The sequence below is a fragment of the Hypomesus transpacificus genome, unplaced genomic scaffold (assembly GCF_021917145.1).
Source record: "Hypomesus transpacificus isolate Combined female unplaced genomic scaffold, fHypTra1 scaffold_251, whole genome shotgun sequence".
Lineage (NCBI taxonomy): Eukaryota > Metazoa > Chordata > Actinopteri > Osmeriformes > Osmeridae > Hypomesus > Hypomesus transpacificus.
This window is the reverse complement of record NW_025813779.1, coordinates 122,168-141,122: the sequence shown is the minus strand read 5'-3', so window position 1 is coordinate 141,122 and position 18,955 is coordinate 122,168. Positions and strand designations below refer to the sequence as shown.

General features: G+C 51.2%; 2 protein-coding genes across 3 annotated transcripts; both read right to left on the bottom strand.

Annotated features, from left to right (window-relative positions):
* Positions 1 to 205: 205 nt before the first annotated feature.
* Positions 206 to 9,497, bottom strand: rprd2b (regulation of nuclear pre-mRNA domain containing 2b). Of its 2 annotated transcripts, none has more exons than XM_047014461.1 (10): positions 9,147 to 9,497; positions 6,165 to 6,294; positions 5,809 to 6,020; positions 5,637 to 5,689; positions 5,357 to 5,483; positions 5,067 to 5,242; positions 4,658 to 4,955; positions 3,579 to 3,890; positions 3,268 to 3,435; positions 206 to 2,546 (listed from the first exon to the last, which is right to left on the bottom strand). In XM_047014461.1, the coding sequence occupies exons 1-10, from the start codon at positions 9,391 to 9,393 to the stop codon at positions 511 to 513; spliced, it is 3,759 nt and encodes a 1,252-aa protein (XP_046870417.1). In that variant the 5' UTR covers positions 9,394 to 9,497; the 3' UTR covers positions 206 to 510. The 2 variants fall into 2 exon arrangements, with proteins under 2 accessions (XP_046870417.1, XP_046870416.1); XM_047014460.1 differs by having other exon boundaries at positions 3,579 to 3,893; positions 9,147 to 9,493.
* Positions 9,498 to 9,644: 147 nt separating this feature from the next.
* On the bottom strand, positions 9,645 to 16,319 carry prpf3 (PRP3 pre-mRNA processing factor 3 homolog (yeast)). Its single transcript, XM_047014462.1, has 17 exons — positions 16,158 to 16,319; positions 15,428 to 15,572; positions 15,172 to 15,302; positions 14,902 to 15,069; positions 14,686 to 14,772; positions 14,313 to 14,590; positions 14,073 to 14,191; positions 13,542 to 13,729; positions 13,224 to 13,390; positions 13,011 to 13,105; positions 12,633 to 12,776; positions 12,342 to 12,441; positions 11,651 to 11,764; positions 11,098 to 11,216; positions 10,841 to 10,918; positions 10,691 to 10,746; positions 9,645 to 10,494 (listed from the first exon to the last, which is right to left on the bottom strand). Exons 2-17 carry the CDS (start codon positions 15,570 to 15,572, stop codon positions 10,345 to 10,347), a joined length of 2,139 nt encoding a protein of 712 aa, XP_046870418.1. The 5' UTR covers positions 16,158 to 16,319; the 3' UTR covers positions 9,645 to 10,344.
* Between the last annotated feature and the right edge of the window lie 2,636 nt (positions 16,320 to 18,955).

Here is an 18,955-nt window from a genome sequence, read left to right as displayed (position 1 = left end):
CACACACACACACACACACACACACACACTGTGAAGGAGTTTCACATTGGACAAATCTTACACACACACAGAAGCAGAGAGAAAAACTGGAATAGAATAACCACCTGCTGTTTGTTACTCAAACTGTCTGCTTGTTGTCTTCTTCCAAGTTCATCTCCCTGTTCTCAACTGAACACCATGGCTCCTGGGGGGGGTGGGTGGGTGGGTGGAGGGAGGGAGGGAGGGAGGGAGGGAGGGAAGGAGGGAGGGAAGGAGGGGGCAGACTTGAGTTGGACTGCATGTTTGACAAGCTTGTACTGTACTGTAGAGTGAAGAGATAAAAGGCTAATTTACATGTAGGGTTTGAACATCTATTTACACTGAGCTTAAATGGAAGAAGGGAGTTGTGTCTGGGGCGGGAGAGGGTGACGAGCTGGGTTCATACCAGGAGGGCTGCACACGCTCGGCCTTGGATGACTAGCAAGGTGTGGGGCTTGGGCTCTTTCAGCCAGCTTGTAGTGGGGTGACACTTCAGTAGCGAGGCGGAAGGAAAGGTCTTTTGGGGGGGTGGAAGGGGCCGCCCTGTCCCCGGCCGAAGGGGGGCCCAGGGCGCTTGACCCCCCGGAACATGTGGGGGTCATGGTTGGGGGGGGTGGGGGGGCCTCGAGCTCTCAGCAGGGGTCTTTGGCCCATAGGGGAGGGAAGGATGGGGGGGCGAGGGGAGGGGTTAGGCAGGCGCAGGAGGGAGACCGGAGGGGAGGGGCGGCGGGGGTTCCGGGGCACAGCTGGGGGGCTCGTAGGGGGCCTCTGTAGAGAGGGGGCCTGAGGGCGGGGAGGGTCACCTGAGGGGGAGGGGGGAGGAGGGGTGGACGAGGATGTGGGAGATGGAGGAGTGATGTTGAGCCCCTCCTTCACTCTGCCTAGTAAGGGAGGGGGGGCCCCGGGGGTCCCCGGGCGGTGCAGGGGGGGGGCATGACGGGGGGTGAAATGCTCTTTAACCGTACCGGAGCGGGGTAGCTTCGGGGGTTCCCCAAGGAGAGATAACATGAGGGGCACGGGCCCACCTTTACCCCCCCGCGGACCCCCAATACCCCCACGATCTGCTCCATCTGGCCGGCTGGGGGGAGGGAGGGGCAGGGGCCTGTCTACAGGGACCAGAACTCCACCCACCATGACTGCAGAGGGGGGGCCTGGGAAGTTACGATTGTGAGGCGGGGCTTGGGGCATGGGAGGGGGAGGGGGGCGAGGGATGGGGAGAGGGGGAGAGCTGAAGAAGGGGGAGGGAGGGGGAGGATGCTGGTGCAGGTGAGGGGGGTGGTTCTGGGGGTTGTCCCCCCCATGGTAGGTCATCTGGAACTGGCTGGGGGGTTGAGCGAGCGGGTGAGGATGGCCAAGGAGGGTGTGGTGAGGGGGGAGGAGGTGGGGGGGAGGCAGCGGGGGCATGATGGGACACGTGTCAGGAGAGGCGTTGACAGGTGGGGGGACACCGTGAGGGTGTGTGGGGGAGGGCGGCTGCACCTCCGGGTAACTCCCTTCTTCATACCACATCCCGCCCCCGGGCCGACCACCAGCCCCGCCCCCGTGCCGCATGCCTCGACCAATCACGCGGATGCTCTCCACGGTCTGAATGCGTTCCCCGGGCTGCAGACGGTTGGAGTAGTTCAGGGTGTGGATGGGGGCTCCTTCTGTGCAGGGGGACACCAGCGTCTCTATGCGGTGGTACTGCCCCTCCGCCCCTTCTCCTCCCGGGGTCCCACCCTGCCGTCCTCGCCCCTTCTCCTCCCTGCGTCCGCTCAGCCCTCCGTCCTCAGAGCCACTGCTGGCCTTGCGGGAGCCCGCCGACGCCCTCCTCTCCCCAGACGCTCGCTCGCCTGCGTGGGCCCTCCTCTGGAGGGGGTGCCCTTCCTTCTTAGCCTTCAGCTCGGCGAGGGACAGAGAGGAGGTGCCTGACAGCCTCCTGGTCTTCAGCGCTTGCTCCTCCTTGGTCTTGGCGGAGTTCTTCCCAGCAGGAACCTTCTTCCCGCTTCCGTAACTCTGTCCTCGGGAGGAGGAGGAGGACAGGAAGTTGCTGTCACTGCTGCTTCCTGTGGGGGTGATGACGGCGTCCCAGGGGTCACTGCGGTAGGCTGTGGGTGAAAGGTTGTGACCCCCAGGGTCTCCCCCCAGGGTGTCCATTATCTCGTCCTGGGTGGGGGTCCCCCCAGTCTCGTCTCTCACGGGGGTCCCGTCCACCCCCTCGCCCCCCAGGAGGGGGCTTCCGTCCCCCAGCCCCAGGCTGAAGCCAGGATTCCCCTGCAGGAAGCTGTTGATCTTAGACTCTAAACTGGGGGGAGAGACGCAGGCGGCAGGGGCGGAGGGGGGAGGGGGGGGCGGGGGGGGAGGACTACACTCTCTCTCTTTCTCCCAGTCCCTCGTTCGCCCCGTCTCTCGTTTCAGGCTGTTCCCCAGGGGGGGTTTAGTGGTGGGTGGAGCCTTCGCTGAAGAGGATTCTGGAGAAGAGTGGGAGGGGGGGCCGGAGGAGGAGGGGGGGGGGTTTCCAGTGACACTTTGAAGCAGAGAGGAAAGACCTGGGGAGAGAGAGGGGTATTCAGAGAGAGAGAGAGAGAGAGACAGAGAGAGAGAGGGAGAGACAGAGAGAGAGAGAGACAGAGAGAGAGACAGAGAGAGAAATTGGGAGATAATTACAGCATATACACAGTAACTAGAGAAGCCCATAAACCATATCCTTGCAGTCTCAGGCATAAATGTAAAAAAAAGTAAAGCAAAAATGCTTAAGAAACTATCAAATTAAAAAGACAAAACTAAATATCTCAACATTTAGTACTCTTACTGCTGCACAAATTCAGAAGACAAAAAAAAGAGCATGTCCATGAGTGCCCGAGATGACCCACACCCAGCTCTCTCATAACAAGACGCCTTCAGTGTGTGTGTGTGTGTGACAGTGTGTGACAGTGTGTGTGTGTGTCTCACCCCGGGTGCTGGTCTTGGACAGTGTGTGTGTGTGTGTGTCACCCTGAGTGCTGGTCTTGGACAGTGTGTGTGTGTGTCTCACCCTGAGTGCTGGTCTTGGACAGTGTGTGTGTGTGTGTCTCACCCTGAGTGCTGGTCTTGGACAGTGTGTGTGTGTGTCTCACCCTGAGTGCTGGTCTTGGACAGTGTGTGTGTGTCTCACCCTGAGTGCTGGTCTTGGACAGTGTGTGTGTGTCTCACCCTGAGTGCTGGTCTTGGACAGTGTGTGTGTGTCTCACCCTGAGTGCTGGTCTTGGACAGTGTGTGTGTGTGTCTCACCCTGAGTGCTGGTCTTGGACAGGGCGCTTAGGATGCCTTCGGGGGAGATGTCTACTCGAGACAGGATGCTGGCCAGGGCGGGGCTGGGCGGGGCCGGTTTGGAGGAAGATGACTGGCCAGAGGGGGTGGTGGGGGTTCTGGGAGAAGGCCGAGAGACAGGGCTCACCGCTGGGGGGGCAGATAGAGAGGCAGCGTCAACTCATTGTTCTAACATCCATCCATTCTCCATCTCTAACTCTCTCTGTTAGTTTGTACGTTCGTTTGACAAGTCACACACTGTACATAACTCCATGACAGTCACACACACACACCTGTGTTCTTCATGGCGGACGTGATGGAGCTCAGTATGGAGCTGATCTTGCCCAGGTCCACGTTGGCCAGGTTTACCCCCAGAGAAGGATCCAGTCCCTGGCCAGCCGAGGGCGGAGCAGCCCCTGTGAAGGCCGGGGCTGGGGCCAGGGCTGGGGCTGGGGCCGGGGCCGGGGGGCCGGTCTTTTTGGAGAAAGGGTCAGGGGGGGTTTTGGTGGGCGTGGGTGAAGGGGAGCGTTTGGAAGCTGCTGCTGATTGGACAGGCTTGGTTGTCTTGGAAGCGGAGGATGATGACTTGTCTGTCTTGTTTTCCACTGCTGGAAACAACACAGAGAGTTAGAGCTGCTCGTCAGTCCTGCGCCACTTCAAATCTGGAGGAGGAAAACACGTCTGGCTCACAACTAGAGCCCGACCGATAAAGGATTTTTAAGGCCGATACCGATACAAATATTTGGTAACTTAAAAATCCGATATCTCCCCTATAATTATTTTTTATCCAGAAACGCATAACAAGATATTTGTAGTTTAAATGTAGTCACTTTTAGCAGAAGTTCTTATCCGGAGCGTCTAAGTACAGGGACATTCCCTTAGGGAAGAAGGGTTAAGTGCCTTGCCAATGACTCCACATAATTTGACACAGCCGGGAATCAAACCAGCAACCTTCTGATTAATAGCCCAATTCCTTAACTGCTCAGCCATCTGACTCCTTATTATTATTTCCTCACTAAAATAATATGATAATGCAGTTTCTGATAAATCAAATGTATAAAAATACAAACTTAAGAAATTAAACTTTAAGTCCTTTTATAAAAATAAAAAAACATTAACATTCATTTATGGGCCATTATAAATGTCGATACCGATAGTTTGGAAAATGCCCAATATCGGTCGATAATATCGGCTCTACTCACATCCAGGAAACCTGACCCCGCCCAGACAACATTCCAGCAGGATCACCCCTCCACCCTCCACCCCGCACCCCCCACCCTGGACCCCTTCCACCCCCGACCCCACACCCCTCGATCCCCAACCCCCCACCCTGACCCCCTCCACCCCGACCCCCCTCAACCCCCCAGCTCACCTATGATGCTAGTGTCCGTCTCCTCCTCAGACAGCTCCATGTCCTCCAGGACTCGGTTGTCTCCGGCTCTCCCCAGCTCTCCGTCATCCATGGCCCGGCCGTCCAGCTCGGGGTCGAAGGTCATGCTGTCCCCCCGGCCGGCCCCCAGCTCCAGGAAGGGGGAGTCTGAGCCGGTGGGTGAGGGGGCGTCCTCAGAGGGCGAGGGGACTGGGGACTCCTCGGAGCCTGGGAGGGTGGACTTGAGGGCGTCCAGCTTCCTCTTGAGGCTGGACACACGGTTAGCGAAGGTGTTGTAAGCCTGCGGAGGACGAGGACAGGAGACACCTGAGAGGAGGACCCGATAGAGGAGGATACAGAGAGAAACCACCGGAAAACCGTCTGCATTCGTGTGTTTTCGACGAGTACTCACGTTGGCCACGATCTTGACCTCTTTGTACTGCATCTCGTAGAAGACATCCGCATTTCCCAAAGCCTCCAGCAGAGGGGGCCCTGCACTCAGCTGGGTCTCCAGGAAGCTCACAAACTCCTGAAGCTTCAGACTGCTGTCTTCAAAGTCCTTGGAAAACTTGTTTCCTTCTGCCTTGTCTGGGTTCAGACAGAAAGACGGTTTAGGAGGGAGGGAGGGTAATCTGGATGCAGAAGGAAGGTGAGGAGGTGTGAGGACATGATGACAGTGTGACACGGTGGCCCTATCCTGACCTTTGAGTCTCTTGAGGGCTTCGGTGCTGCCAACATCCACCCTGAGAGCTGTCAGCAGCTTCTCCTTCATCTCCTCCTCCGCCACCACGCGCTTGGAGCCACACAACTGCTCTATGAACGACTGAGGCTGGGGGAGGAGAGACATTGGAGTAGAGAGTAAAGAGAGAGGGAGGAACAGTGAAGGGGAGAGAGGATATCGCTGATCGTTTCACCTCAAAATAAACGTCACCTGCATCCCAGAGCACTGAGACTAATAAATAAATGATAAAAAACGACTTACTGTGAACTCAGCCACTATCTTAGACTTGAGAGCAGCTTTGGGGTTGGCTGGGGCTGAGGGCAAAGCAGACATGCATGAGCTGAAGTACATCTGTGGGTCGACACAAGAACGACAAACAGACCAGATGGAGCTGAGGACCAGTTTGAGGATCAAGTTTCTCTCTCTTATTTACCTGGTGCAGGTATGGTCTCCTTCTGTTTGACTTTCTCCTTCTCTCTCTCCCTCTCTCTCTCCTTGTCCTTGTCCTTCTCTTTGTCTCTCTCCCTCTCTCTCTCCTTCCGTGCCAGGGTGGTTTTCAGAAGGGAGATGAGCTCTTCGGGGTAAACGCTTCTCTCCTCCCAGATGGTGAAGATCCTCTCCACCGACCTCCGTACCTTCCCATCCCTGACAGGTCAGAGGTCAGAGGTCACAGGTCACGGCATGACGACTTCTCCACAATCGTCAATTTAATACATGAGTGAAATGGCTACTGTTGACAGATGCATGCATTCAGTTAGGGTGAGTGAGTGGGGGATGCAGTGCACTCACGTGACCAGCAGGGCGGCTCTGGGGAGAACCTCTGCGAAGGCAGGGCGGTACACAATGGCGTTTTTCCTCTTGCAGTTCTGGATGACGTCGTTGGCGAGGTAGAAGAGGTTCAGACGGTGGTTGGTGTCCGCTAAAGTCAGGAAGAGGAAGTTCAGAGTCATGGACAGAGTTCAGACACGTGCAGAGATCTGCCCGCTTGTGTTTGAGTCCTGGAGGAACAGAGGCCTAATCACCCTGAAGCCAGGCATGCTTAACTGCAGACAGCTTGAGAGAACCGCAACCAACAGTTCCAAACACATGTTCTGGACTGGGGCACAGTCTCGATTGAAAATAATTTCATTTTGAAGCCCAAAACAAACCTCTGTAACTTGGGAAGCCCAGAGTCCACATGTCTGTATACAAATCAAGTGCCCCGACACTTTCTGACACTTCCATCAAAGCCACACCCTCAAGCATGCTGCGACAGCTGCTCTGGTCATCACCTCTATTCAATAACCAACATTTGTTTCAACGCGTTGAGCTTTTCCACAGACTACTGTTCCTAAAGCCTTCCTAAAGGTTTGACAGACTCAACTTCAACACACTATATAAGGACAACGTCGTTTGATGCAAGCAGCTCTCTAGCGAAGATGGGTAGAAGGAACATAGTTCCCACAGCACCAGACCGTGTTGAAAACATCAAACCGGCAGGGTTTAAATGTCACATTTAACAACTAAAGTTACATCAATTACTTATGATGTGGGTCAGATGGCTGAGCGGTGAGGGAGTCGGGCTAGTAATCAGAAGGTTGCCGGATCAATTCTCTGCCGTGCCTAATGACGTTGTGTCCTTGGGCAAGGCACTTCACCCTACTTGCCTCGGGGGGAATGTCCCTGTACTGACTGTAAGTCGCTCTGGATAAGAGTGTCTGCTAAATGACTAAATGTAAATGTTAACACCAGCAACTTGTGTAATTCATGGTGAACACGCATGGTTGGTGATGGTGTACTGTACTAGTAACCCTGTAAACGGCTTCACACAGAAGCCTCACTCGGCGACATAACACAGACACAGCAAATCAGGTTTGTTTTTATGAGAAGCTCCCCTGCTGAAAAGTGCACAGTAATGTCAAAACGTTGCTTGTCCACTGGAACTAAGCTTAACGCTTAACTAAGCAAGCAATGGGTCTGTCAATCAAACTTTGAGGAAAATCACAATTCAAAAAGGTCACAGTCTATACCCCTGTGAACGTAACCAACCACATAACCTGTGCATGGAGACTCCCAATCTCTGCCAACCGAGTTAACAAAACACATGAAGACAGCTATGCATGGGTTACGTGAGACCATGACCCCACACTGTTTTGAGGTAAAAGGTGTACTTCAAATGTAGCCAAGGGATAACTCAACCACAGGTAGTAAACAATGCTTCTTTACAGCTGTGATGCATGTCAAAAGCTTGAAATGACACAGCAGGTCTAACTTTGCATCAGAGGAAACCAGAAACTGATCTCATAGCCTGGCCTGCTAATAATATCAGTGTTTAACAATTCCACATAGCACATTAGCCTTGCAAACAACAACAGTTTGAATAATAGCTGGTGGTGTGGGTTGAAACAAGAGGCATTCATAGATAGCACCTCACGAGTTGGCTATGGATAAATACATGTGGACACGGTCCCCAAAGACAATTAAACAACCTGTACAATCGACAATGTGGTTATTTACTACGATCGAGATGATAAGATTTACGGGCCCTGCCACTGTACGAAAAACCATCTTCTGTCAAACTCTTGTCATACTACGTAGTTCTTCAAATGAACAGAGTAGGATTTGCAGCGATTTGACAGTTGGTAGTTTGACTACTACAGCCTGCAAAGTGCCATCAATGTACCTCGTCAGATACTTAGGTTTGTGAAGTCATGCTCTAGATATGTTGAGTACGGTTGGGAAATTGATAGAAATAGACTTCAGTAAGCAAACTCGTAGTTTATTTCATTCATTGTCTTCAATTCAAATGTTCGGCATGGTGGCTAGCTAGAACATGCTGTACCAACAAAGTAAAGTGTTGTAGCTAGCTAGTCTAGCTGCATGTATGGTCGAGCAATATCAGGCAAGCACGAAGTTTTTCCATATCAAAAGCCATTGCTCGTATTATAAAGTTAGCTGAAAAGGCATGGCAAGGCTGCAACTGTGCCACCTGATACCAAGTAGAACTACAGGGCAAAGACATGGGGTAAACAACAGCTAGCCTACAGCCTACCATCTCAACGTCCTTACTGTAGTCTAGCTAGCTAGCTAGCCTAGCTCACTGTGACTTAATTTGGCAAACTTGTGGATTTAAGTTGGATTGCAATATTAAACAGGTTAGAGAATTTATAGAGACTATTGGGAGATAATGCATCAGAGCCACCATGCCCAGTCACAGTTCAAATAGCGTTTGTGGCCTAGACTAGTCCCTGGTACAAATACGATATCGTATCGAACATTCAAAGTCGTATGCGTTGTTTTATATTGTCTACCTGCTTGCATGAATTCTAAATTGCATTCATAAAAGGATAAAACAATGACAGAATGGAAAATAAATATTGGATTACAAATGTTTAACGTTTCATTGAATCCATGTAATTAAAAAATGTTCAACTCCAGCAATTAGATTGCACCGTTGAGTAGCAGGACGGTACATTCGTTTATTTCATTCTCAATGCGACGGTCACTCCACATGACCGGTAACAAACACACTTAATTAAGAGGACATTACGACGCACCCCTAATTAAACCGCACTCAAAATAAAAGTGTAATTATTGTAATTTTGCTACAGTCATTCATAAACTACTTGTATATGATAATTAATTATATGTATTCCCACAAGGACACAATTAGCTCCAGACCAGTGCACCGTCGGATGGCAAAGTCGAATAAACCTACTAGCTTCGCCACTATGTAGCTAGAGCTAGCTAGCTATTTGGCTAGAGTGGATTAGCTAGTTGGCTACTACTCACATTTCTTGAGCCACTTCATCCAGTATCGAACGATAAGGCTGTGGTATTTTTTGTTTTCAATGCACCAAGTAGACAGTCCTTGTATTGACTCCATAGTGTTCGAGACTCCTTGAAATCGGCGGTCCAAAGAAGCTTCCAAACCGGCAGAGGAGCCGCGAGCGCCATGGCCGCTAGCAGCTTCAGAGTCCGCCGCCATATTTCCAGTCGTCTTTGCTGTGCTTGAGCACCGCGTCTCCGTGCAGGGCATCAGCAGTTAGGATGAAGCTGCCCTTACGTTCTCATTAGCTAGTCGGAGACTTGTCAGCAGAAAGACCCAGACACTTTCCCCACATTTAGCCTTGATCTGATGATTAAAAACGATCTGTAGATTTAAAAACTCTGTACGGTGCATTCCGTTTTTATGGTCATTGGGGAGAGTAAAATATCCGCGACAGACCATTTTACTACAACCCTTTATGTCATATTTCTGTGAGACGCCAAAATAAGTTAAACAAACAATTTCAATTCCCGGTCAAAAGTTTATTGTTCTGTATGTTTTCATCGCCAGCCTATGTACACTTATACAGTAACAACCGACACAAGTGGCACAATATATGCAGTCTCTCAACAGAACATTTCTGTAAACAAAAAAAACAAAAAAAGAACAATTCTAAATGTTAATCGCAACAGTGGGTGGTTGTTACTAATTTACATCAGGGAGGCCAAGCGCAAACGAGGCATCCTAACAAGTTCACCCGTTGTTTCAGTAGGACAGTGCAGAATATTTGGATTCGTACACATATATTTGGGGGAAAACATGACTTTAAAACACCGGTTGGAAAATGTTTTGTGTGAGGTACATTAGAGTAGCATTTCAATATGACAGAACGGTCAGCCACTGCTGAAGTTTAACTGTGTTCAAATTAAGCAAAAGCAGGCTACTTATTAACACAGTGTAATCTGTTGGATAGTCTAAATACTGACAACCGACCAACTGGACAGTCACACTTGTTGAGAACCACACGCCTCACATTAACACCAGTCTCCACGCTCTCTCTTTCGCTCTACACGCTATCTTCCAATTCCATGACGCTTTTTTTTAAATCCACCTGTTAAAAAGCTGTCAATCAACAAGGAAAGGCAGTTGGCCGTTGGGCTGGGGCATGAAGGGAAGGGGGGCAGGTTGACCTCTGAACCCTCAGCCTGTGACCCCTGTTCCTCAGTCGTCTGTGCTCTCCAACACGCTCTGGCTGAGAGCCTGGTCCCAGTAGTGCTCCGTTCCGTGTTTCTTAAAGTGTTCTCTGGCCATGTTCTCTGTGGGGCACTGCTTGAACTTGACTTCCCCAAAGCTCCGCTCCTTAGCTGTGCCCTAGGGGACGAGGAGAGGGAGAAAGAATCTATCAACAATTTTCAATGAAGGTTTGTGGACACAAGGTTGATTTAGTAGACATCCCACTGAGAAGTTTGAATTGTGTGGGATTCATCGTCTCCTCTGGAGGGGTAGCCCTGGATCCAGAAGCACACACACACAGCCTGGACACACACACGCGTGCACACACACACACCTCCCAGACCAGAGAGCATCTGTTGTTCCTCTTGGTGTCGTCGTCAGCATCTGGGTCTAACAGGAGGAAAGAGAGAAGAGACACTTAGCTCCCCAGTATCTGAAGACTGAGTTGGATGTACAGGACACACACACCTAACAACATTCCTACCATCTCTCTTAGAGTTGTGTTCTGGCCACTTGATTCTGTGAAGCATCAGTCTTTTAAACTTCTTCTGGGCTTTTGGACCTGCCGGACCCCAAACAACAACAACAACATCCGTTACTGCGGCAACAGCACACTCAGTTCCTCACAACCGACCTTCTACACAACGAGATGATGGTTATGGTTATGATGGTAGGGCTGTGGAGCTGAGAAGTATGTGTTGCCGTCATCTAAACAGTCGTGTACGTGTGTTGACCTCTCACCTCCCTCCACCACCACGATGTTGACGTCCCGGTGCAGCACCACAGTGCCCGTCAGGTACAGCTGGTTGGCGTTTGCCTCCACCTTGAACTTCTTAGCAGGGTTGTGGAGGTTACGGATCCTGAAGACACACACACACACACACAAGCCCGAGTCACACGTGATAGCTGACATGCTCAACTGTACGTTGAGGTTTACCCTGTGAGTACACACACACACACACACACACACACACACACACACACACACACACAACGATACACACACAGACACACACCTGAACACAGCGACACACAGACACACAGCAACACACACCTGTACAGTGACCCACACACAGCGACACACACACACACCTGTACACAGCGACACACCTGTACACAGCGACACACACACCTGTACACTGCGACACACACACACACACACCTGTACACAGCGACCCACAGACACACACCTGTACACAGCGACACACACACACCTGTACACAGCGACCCACAGACACACACCTGTACACAGCGACACACACACACCTGTACACAGCGACACACAGACACACACCTGTACACTGCGATGTGAACCCCATGTGTGAGATCCTCCCTGAGCTTCTTGACCTTCTTCTCCTTCCTCTGCTCTGCTGTGAGCTTACGAGCTGCATTGGCCTCCTCATGAGCCCTGGAAGCACAGAGGACACGCAGCGTGAGGGAGGCTGAGAGGATGAGGGAGGCTGTGAGAGGCCGAGGGAGGATGAGAGAGGCTGAGGGGCCGAGGGAGGATGAGGGAGGCCGTGGGAGGATGAGGGAGGATGAGTGAGGCCATGGGAGGATGAGGGAGGATGAGTGAGGCCGTGGGAGGATGCGGGAGGCCGTGGGAGGATGAGGGAGGCCGTGGGAGGATGAGGGAGGCCGTGGGAGGATGAGGGAGGCCGTGGGAGGATGAGGGGGGATGAGTGAGGCCGTGGGAGGATGAGGGAGGATGAGAGGCCGAGGGAGGCTGAGAGAGGCTGAGAGGCTGAGGGAGGATGAGGGAGGCCGTGGGAGGATGAGAGGCTGAGGGAGGCTGAGGGAAGATGAGAGGCCGAGGGAGGCCGAGGGAGGCCGTGGGAGGAGGAGGGAGGATGAGGGAGCAGCACCTCAGCACGCTAATCAAGGGGCGACATCAGAAACATCCAGAAAGAGAGAGGGATGACAGGCGGGCAGGCCTGGTGGAGAACAGGAGAAAACAGGGCGGAGAGAGGGGAGGAGCAACTCACTTCTGTCTCTTGGCCATCTGTGCTCTGACGTGGGCCTCCACCTTCGTGGGGTCCTGCACCGCCTCGGTTCCCAGCACTCTCATCAGGTTGGAGATGCGCACTGGGGGGGGGGGGGGGGGGGGGGGTTAGACTAACTGGCCTGCACATTCACTGGTCTGCACCAAGACTATAAAGCTCACATAGTTCCACACTAACAAGTTGGCATAATGCATAACATACGATCACGTAAACAAACCATGTGAACCTAGTATATTGGAATAGAGTGTGTGTGTATATGTGTGTAATGTGTACCTTTGGGCTCTGGAGGGGGCATGAGACCCAGGCGGACCTTCTCCTGCAGCTCCTTCTGGGCCTCCCGGCGGGTCTGTCTCCTCAGCTTCTTCTGCTCCTTCTTGGTCAGGTAAACTCCCAGAGTCACCGGCTTATCTGTGTCCACTTGGGGGAACACAAGCCATCACCACGGTTACTTTAAATCACGGGCCGGTATGACACAACGGAGAAGAGGAGATGTGACAGCAGGAAGTGGAAGAGAGCAGGGGTTGACAGGAAGTGGAAGAGAGCAGGGGTTGACAGGAAGTGGAAGAGAGCAGGGGTTGACAGGAAGTGGAAGAGAGCAGGGGTTGACAGGAAGTGGAAGAGAGCAGGGGTTGACAGGAAGTGGGTGTGTACCTGGTGGGCTGATCTGGGCAGGATGCTCCACCAGGTTGGTGACCCCGAACAACTCCATGTTGACAAACGATATCTCTTTGGATCTAAGAGACAACCTGGGGACCAAAACGGACGATTACAAAATTGGTATCAACAAACATTTTAATAACTCATAACAGTGAGGATGTGATTGACAGTGTCTGTCTGTAAAGGAAGGCAGGCGTCGTGTCTTACAGGTCTATGTTGGAGGGAAGGATGTAGGAGTCCCACCACTCGATGCTGGGCACATCCCCATCGCCGAGCTCCTTCTTGGGGGCGATGAGAGCCAGCTTGGTGGACGCCTGGATGCCGGTCTTCTTAGCAGCCTGAGCGATCTCTGTCTGCAGCTTCTCCAACTGGGCCTGGGGGGAGGCAGAGAGAGGTGTCAGAACCATGATCCTGCCATCATCAAAAGCCTGATCCATATATGACAGAGAGGAAGAAAGAGAGAGACAGAGAGGGTGACAGTAAGAAATAACAGTGAGATTTGCGGGTTTGGGGAACTCTCCATACTTTGGTTCGGATCCTCTGGGCGATCTTCTCAAAGCGACCCTGCTCATGGAACTTGAAGCCCTTGCGGGGTCGCTGGGCTGGAGTCAGAGTGACCCTCTGGTCAAAGTAGGAGGTGGACTCCAGGTCGTCCCCAGGTTTCTCCTTCAGCTGCTGACGGAACTGCTCCCTTTTTACCGCTCGGATGTTCGCTACGAAAACAAACAAGCTTGGATGGTGAAAAGTGAAGTGTCAGCTCTCTCAGTGGAGGGTGGGATGGTGCTAGGACAGGGGTGTCGAGCTCCGGTCCTCGAGGGCCGCTGTCCTGCATGTTTTAGATGTTTCCCTGATCCAGCTCACCTGATTCGAATGAATGGTCGTTATAACAACCCTTTTAATTGAATCAGGTGTGTTGGAGCAGGGAAACATCTAAAACATGCAGGACAGCGGCCCTCGAGGACCGGAGTTCGACACCCCTGCGCTAGGAGGACGGCCGGACGGAAGGGTGTGCGTGTGTCTGTACCTTTAAGAGGAAGAATGTGCGTGTGTCTGTACCTTTAAGAGTCGGCATGCGGTGTGTGAGCTCCACCTCCTTGCCGCTGGCGTCCACCGTTCGGCCCAGCTCGTCCAGGATGAGCGGGGTGGGCTTGTTCACCTCCTTAACCTCCACCTTCCTACGCAAACCCACAGAACACACCCAGCCTAGGGTTAGATGAGCGTGTTTGAGCTGCAGCACATTTCCCCACAGGTTCTCATGTGCCTGGAGACGTGATGGCCACAGGAAGCCTGACTCACGGAGGGGCGATGCCCATGGCGTGCAGGTTGGCGAGTGCCACCAGGTTGTGAGGTCCCGTGCTTCCCAGGGCTCCCAGGATGCCCGGCTTCATGACTAGCTGGGATTGGATCCGGGCCTGCAGCTCGGCGGCCTTGCGCGCCTTCTCGATGGCGTCGTTCATGAACGTGGCCGCCTGGGAGGGGGGGATGGACTGGGAGGCGCCAGAGGAAGGGGCGGAGGCAGCGGAGAGCAGACGGGAGGCTGGGAGGTCTGTCTGGGGCGAGGGCAAGGGCAGTCTCTGAGGAAGGGAACATAAACAGCATGGGTTGGATGGTTAAGAGTTGCTCACTGAAAGGGAAAAAGCAGGTGGTGAGAAGAGGACATCTCCAGTACCGGTGAATTTGGGACGGGGCCAGAGAAGCTGAGCTGTTTTTTCCTCTCCTCGATCTGTTTGGTGGCTGCCTCCATCATCTGTTTGATCTAGAAAAAAAGGAGACACACAGACACAGAATAGTAAGTAAACAACAACCACAAAAAACCCTCCACCCTTAGAACCCGGATATGCAGACATCTGCCCAGGTGTGGGGCCTGCTGTGTCGGTGTGAGTACCTGCATCTTGGTGAGCATGCCCGGGCTCTCTGCAGGGGGTCCAGGTATGACCTCTGGCTCCTCGACCTCTTCAAAGCGAGGAACACGTTTCCTCTTGACGGGTGCTCCCTCCACCACCTCAGCGACCTCTCGACCAGCCACCACCTCCACCTCGTCCCCAAACACATCCTGCCACACACCCCCACCCCAGCTGTGTTAGGGGCCTGGTTCTGACACCACCATCCATTACATACATGTAATGTATGTACAAGCACGAGGGCAAACGTCAACCTTTAGGTCTCTTTTCCGGTTCCTTTCTCCCGCTCCCTTGTTGCCACGAGCGATGCGGCTCTCCTCCAACGCTTCAAACAGCCTCTCCACAAAACCACCCGCGGAGTCGTCCAGGAATGGCCTCAGCTGATCTAAGGGGGTGGAGGATAGTTTAGTGTAAAAAAATTGATATATTCAAAAAATTAAGTGTCCTTATAGTGTCACAATTCTAAGTATCTTCATGTTTTGGGTCTCGCCCATAAGTTCTCAGACTAACCTGTGGTTTTCCTCTTATCCAGGCCCTTTCCTACGCAGTGCAGCGCCGCAGTGACCACGGTGGGCTCCGAGAAACCCAACACCTTCTTCACGGTCCGCTCCACCCATGGCCGGAGCTCCTCCACCTCCCGCTTGGGAAGCGACATCTGCAGCGCACAACAACAACAACAGAGAAAGCTTCAGTGGAAGCGATAGTTTGCCATCTTACTCAGTTTTACAACGTGCTTTTCCAACGCAATCCCCGTTACATAGTAAATCGTACCATTACCACATAAGCCAAATTTCATAGTGAGTGGAGAAACTTTCAACTAGATTTCATGTTGTTGACAAACTAGCTGTTGGTAGCTTGCAAGCTAGTGTGGCTCAAACTTCTAACATACTAGCCATAGACACCAGAGAAGTGTTGTCTGCTAGCACTGCGTTAGCAAGCTAGCTAGTATAGATAGCAACATCGTGATTAAATATTAACGTCTTTAAGCACCCCAAGCTAAATACTGTAGCTAACGACTTTGGAAAAACAACTTCAAGCAGGTTTCAGAAGCAGGAAATCAGAATACATTATAAACTTAACATGATGCACCCCTCGAGCTAAATAAGCCTATTGACTGTACACAACCTACCTCGCTAACTACCTAGCTAGCTAGCATTGTCGCTGATTAGCGTGGGAGCTATGCTAGCTATAGCTAGCTAACAAAACGAAACAAGAATAATTGTATAAATCAGACACTCACCTAGCAACTCCTTTTTTCACAACTTGTGTTATAAAAACAAAATGTCCGAAAACGTGTAACGAGACAAGTTTGCTTGTGCATCAAATGTAAAACTTTCTCACTTGCGGCGTTCGCACGACGTTTAGAACAGCGACCCGGAACGAGAAATGCTTGGCTTCTTCATTCTATTAGAAATCCAAAAAACTATGCTGCCCTCTGTCCCAAAAGCAAAGCACTACAAGAGTATTCAAAACTACATTTAATTGCTGGGCAAAGTCAACTGATTGTGTACATAAAGACTTGGACCGGTATTTACAGTTGATGATGCCAGAAATAAATAGTCAAACAGGCCCAAATCTTGGTTGTTTAGTCGTTAATTTTAACAGTTAAATAATTGGTCTGTCATATTTGTTCCCTATGGATAATGTAAGGTAACATGTCTTTCTCAACAAAACTAATCTGGAAACGGGAGAGATCTCAGTGAGTGCGACCTGTTATCGGTTGATGAAATAAAGCGACAAGCCGTAGGCCTACAATCTAAGTGTAGGGCTAAGACAGCAATAGCTAAGGGTTAACTTAACCTGTTTTGGTTATTAAAAGTCACGTTTCGAAACATTTAAAACGGTTACATTAAAGGCAGGGTAATAAAGTTATTAAAATGCCCCCTTAACTTTATCCTCACTATTTTATGTCACTATTTTTCTTTCTTTCCTCAGCATGATTTGGGTCATGGTGGTGTGGTTGTAGTAGTGTGGTTGGAGGGCCACAGGGTGCCCAGGGCTACCCCAGTCAACCAGATTACGTGCTGCAACCCACCACCCCTGCCCCCTCCCTCTCTCTCTCTCTCTCTCTCTCTCTCTCTCTCTCTCTCTCTCTCTCTCTCTCTCCCTTTCTCTCTCTCTATCTCTCTCTCTGTTCAATATCAATGGGTTTTTTTCATGAAAAAAGGATACTCCTCTTTCTGATTCTGCTATTCAAACCAGTAATCCTCACTTTATCTCTGATCTTGATCTCCATTCCCTCTCTCTCCTTCTCTCCCCTTCTCCATCTCCCACTCTCTCTCTCCTTCCCCTTGTCTCTCCTTCTCTCTCTTCCTCAGTCTCTCTCTCCTTCTCTGTCTCTTCCTAAGTCCTTATCCCCCAAGTCTGTACCACACCACTGCTGTCCTCACCCCATCCTCAACCCACTTGATCATAACCCCCCCATCTTCCTTGTTGCCGTGACACCTCACATGCTGGGTGGGTTCTCATTGTCAAGCCTGTTATGTAAGATCATCTCAATATGACATTACTACAAACGCACACACACACACAAGCACACACACAATGGCTTATTCATTCCGCGACACAGAGAGTGCACGGCACTGTTGAGTGAGTGAACATGGACCAGCATTCTTATAAAGGGATTCCAAGCAGTTCACTTTACGTTGGGATTTTACTCAGGAAAATGACCGTTGAGTGTTTAGTTTTATTTTATTTGCAAAGGTTTACATGAAAGAAATAGGTTATTCCGTTTTTAGATACACTAGCAGTCAGTTCATTTGTTATTGTGACATTTGTCGATGTGAAAATGTGTTTGGCTTGACACATGTTGTGTGCAATTTTACACAGTCTGTCTTGACTCTGTTACCTAATAAACACAGATAGAGTTGTACTCTTTCATTCATCAGATAAGGTGGTGTTTCATCATGCTGACCCAGATCTGCTTGTCTAGTAGGGGCGGTAAATCAAGCCAAACAGTCCCACTTCCAGGGGACCGGCCTTTCTTCCTCACCAATAAATAGCCAGGGTGTGTGTGTGTCAGAGCGCATGCAAAAAGTCAATTTACATTCTAAACCGTAGCCACACTCCATCCCCTTTCCCCCACCTGCCTCTCCTTCATCCTCCTCCACCCCTTTCCCCTCCACCTGCCTCTCCTCCATCCTCCTCCACCCCTTCCCCTCCACCTGCCTCTCCTTCATCCTCCTCCACCCCTTTCCCCTCCACACACCTCCCTCTCTTCTCTCTTTCCTCACTGTTTCCTCATTCTCTTCTTTCCTTCCCACCCGTCTTCTTGTCACAACCCTCTTCTGTCCTCATCCTCCCTTTTCTGGGTCTCCCTTTCTCATTTACTCTCTTTATGACACTTCCCCCATCACCCCTCCCCCTCTCCTTTAATAATTGAGTGGCCATGTAAGATGGCTGCCCTCTGAACAGGCTCAGGATGCTGTATTCAGGCCAGGGATCGGATGGGGATGTTATTAGCCTGTAGCACGGTTCTGTCCCAAATATCTCACACGTGTGTCCTTGAAAATGTGGCTCACCTACCTTTACTGGGTCCCCTGATGACATCACAATCAGGGGGGCTGTGGGGAGAACTGCCTTCTCACCCCACCAAGGTCCCCCATTCCACTAAGCCACTGCACTATCCTTTTCTTCTTTTCGGCACACCTTAGACTGAACATTTATATTGCAGATGAAGGTTGTTTTGAAACCAGTCAGCATTTCAAGCCCTGGGGACATGGATGAGTAAAAAAAGTAGTATTTGTGCGTTGTGTGTGTGCACGCATGCAGAAGGGCAGGGGGAGTTGTAGAATAAGTGAGTACATCACTGTATCCTTCCCCCCCTGACCCCCCCCCTGACCCCCCCCCTGCCTCCCCCCCTACCCCCCACACACACAGAAAAGGTCCACAAACTGTCACCCTACCAGATGGGATTAAACAACAATTTGCAATTAGGGGTGCTAAATGTACATGTAAATGTAATGCTAAATGCTAATGCTAATGCTAAATGTATAATTAGCTTGGAAGTACTGATCGGAAAGAAGAAAAACACATTCT

Excerpts from the sequence above, each read along its gene's own strand:
- rprd2b (XM_047014460.1), bottom strand. The coding sequence starts at position 9,393 with ATGCCCTGCACGGAGACGCGGTGCTCAAGCACAGCAAAGACGACTGGA. Across the intron at positions 6,021-6,164 it reads AGAGCCGCCCTGCTGGTCAC|GGATGGGAAGGTACGGAGGT; the intron begins GTGAGTGCACTG and ends CTGACCTGTCAG. Across the intron at positions 5,484-5,636 it reads AGATAGTGGCTGAGTTCACA|CCTCAGTCGTTCATAGAGCA; the intron begins GTAAGTCGTTTT and ends CTCCTCCCCCAG.
- prpf3 (XM_047014462.1), bottom strand. The coding sequence starts at position 15,572 with ATGTCGCTTCCCAAGCGGGAGGTGGAGGAGCTCCGGCCATGGGTGGAG. Across the intron at positions 15,303-15,427 it reads GGATAAGAGGAAAACCACAG|ATCAGCTGAGGCCATTCCTG; the intron begins GTTAGTCTGAGA and ends CCACCCCCTTAG. Across the intron at positions 14,591-14,685 it reads GCCCCGTCCCAAATTCACCG|AGACTGCCCTTGCCCTCGCC; the intron begins GTACTGGAGATG and ends TCCCTTCCTCAG.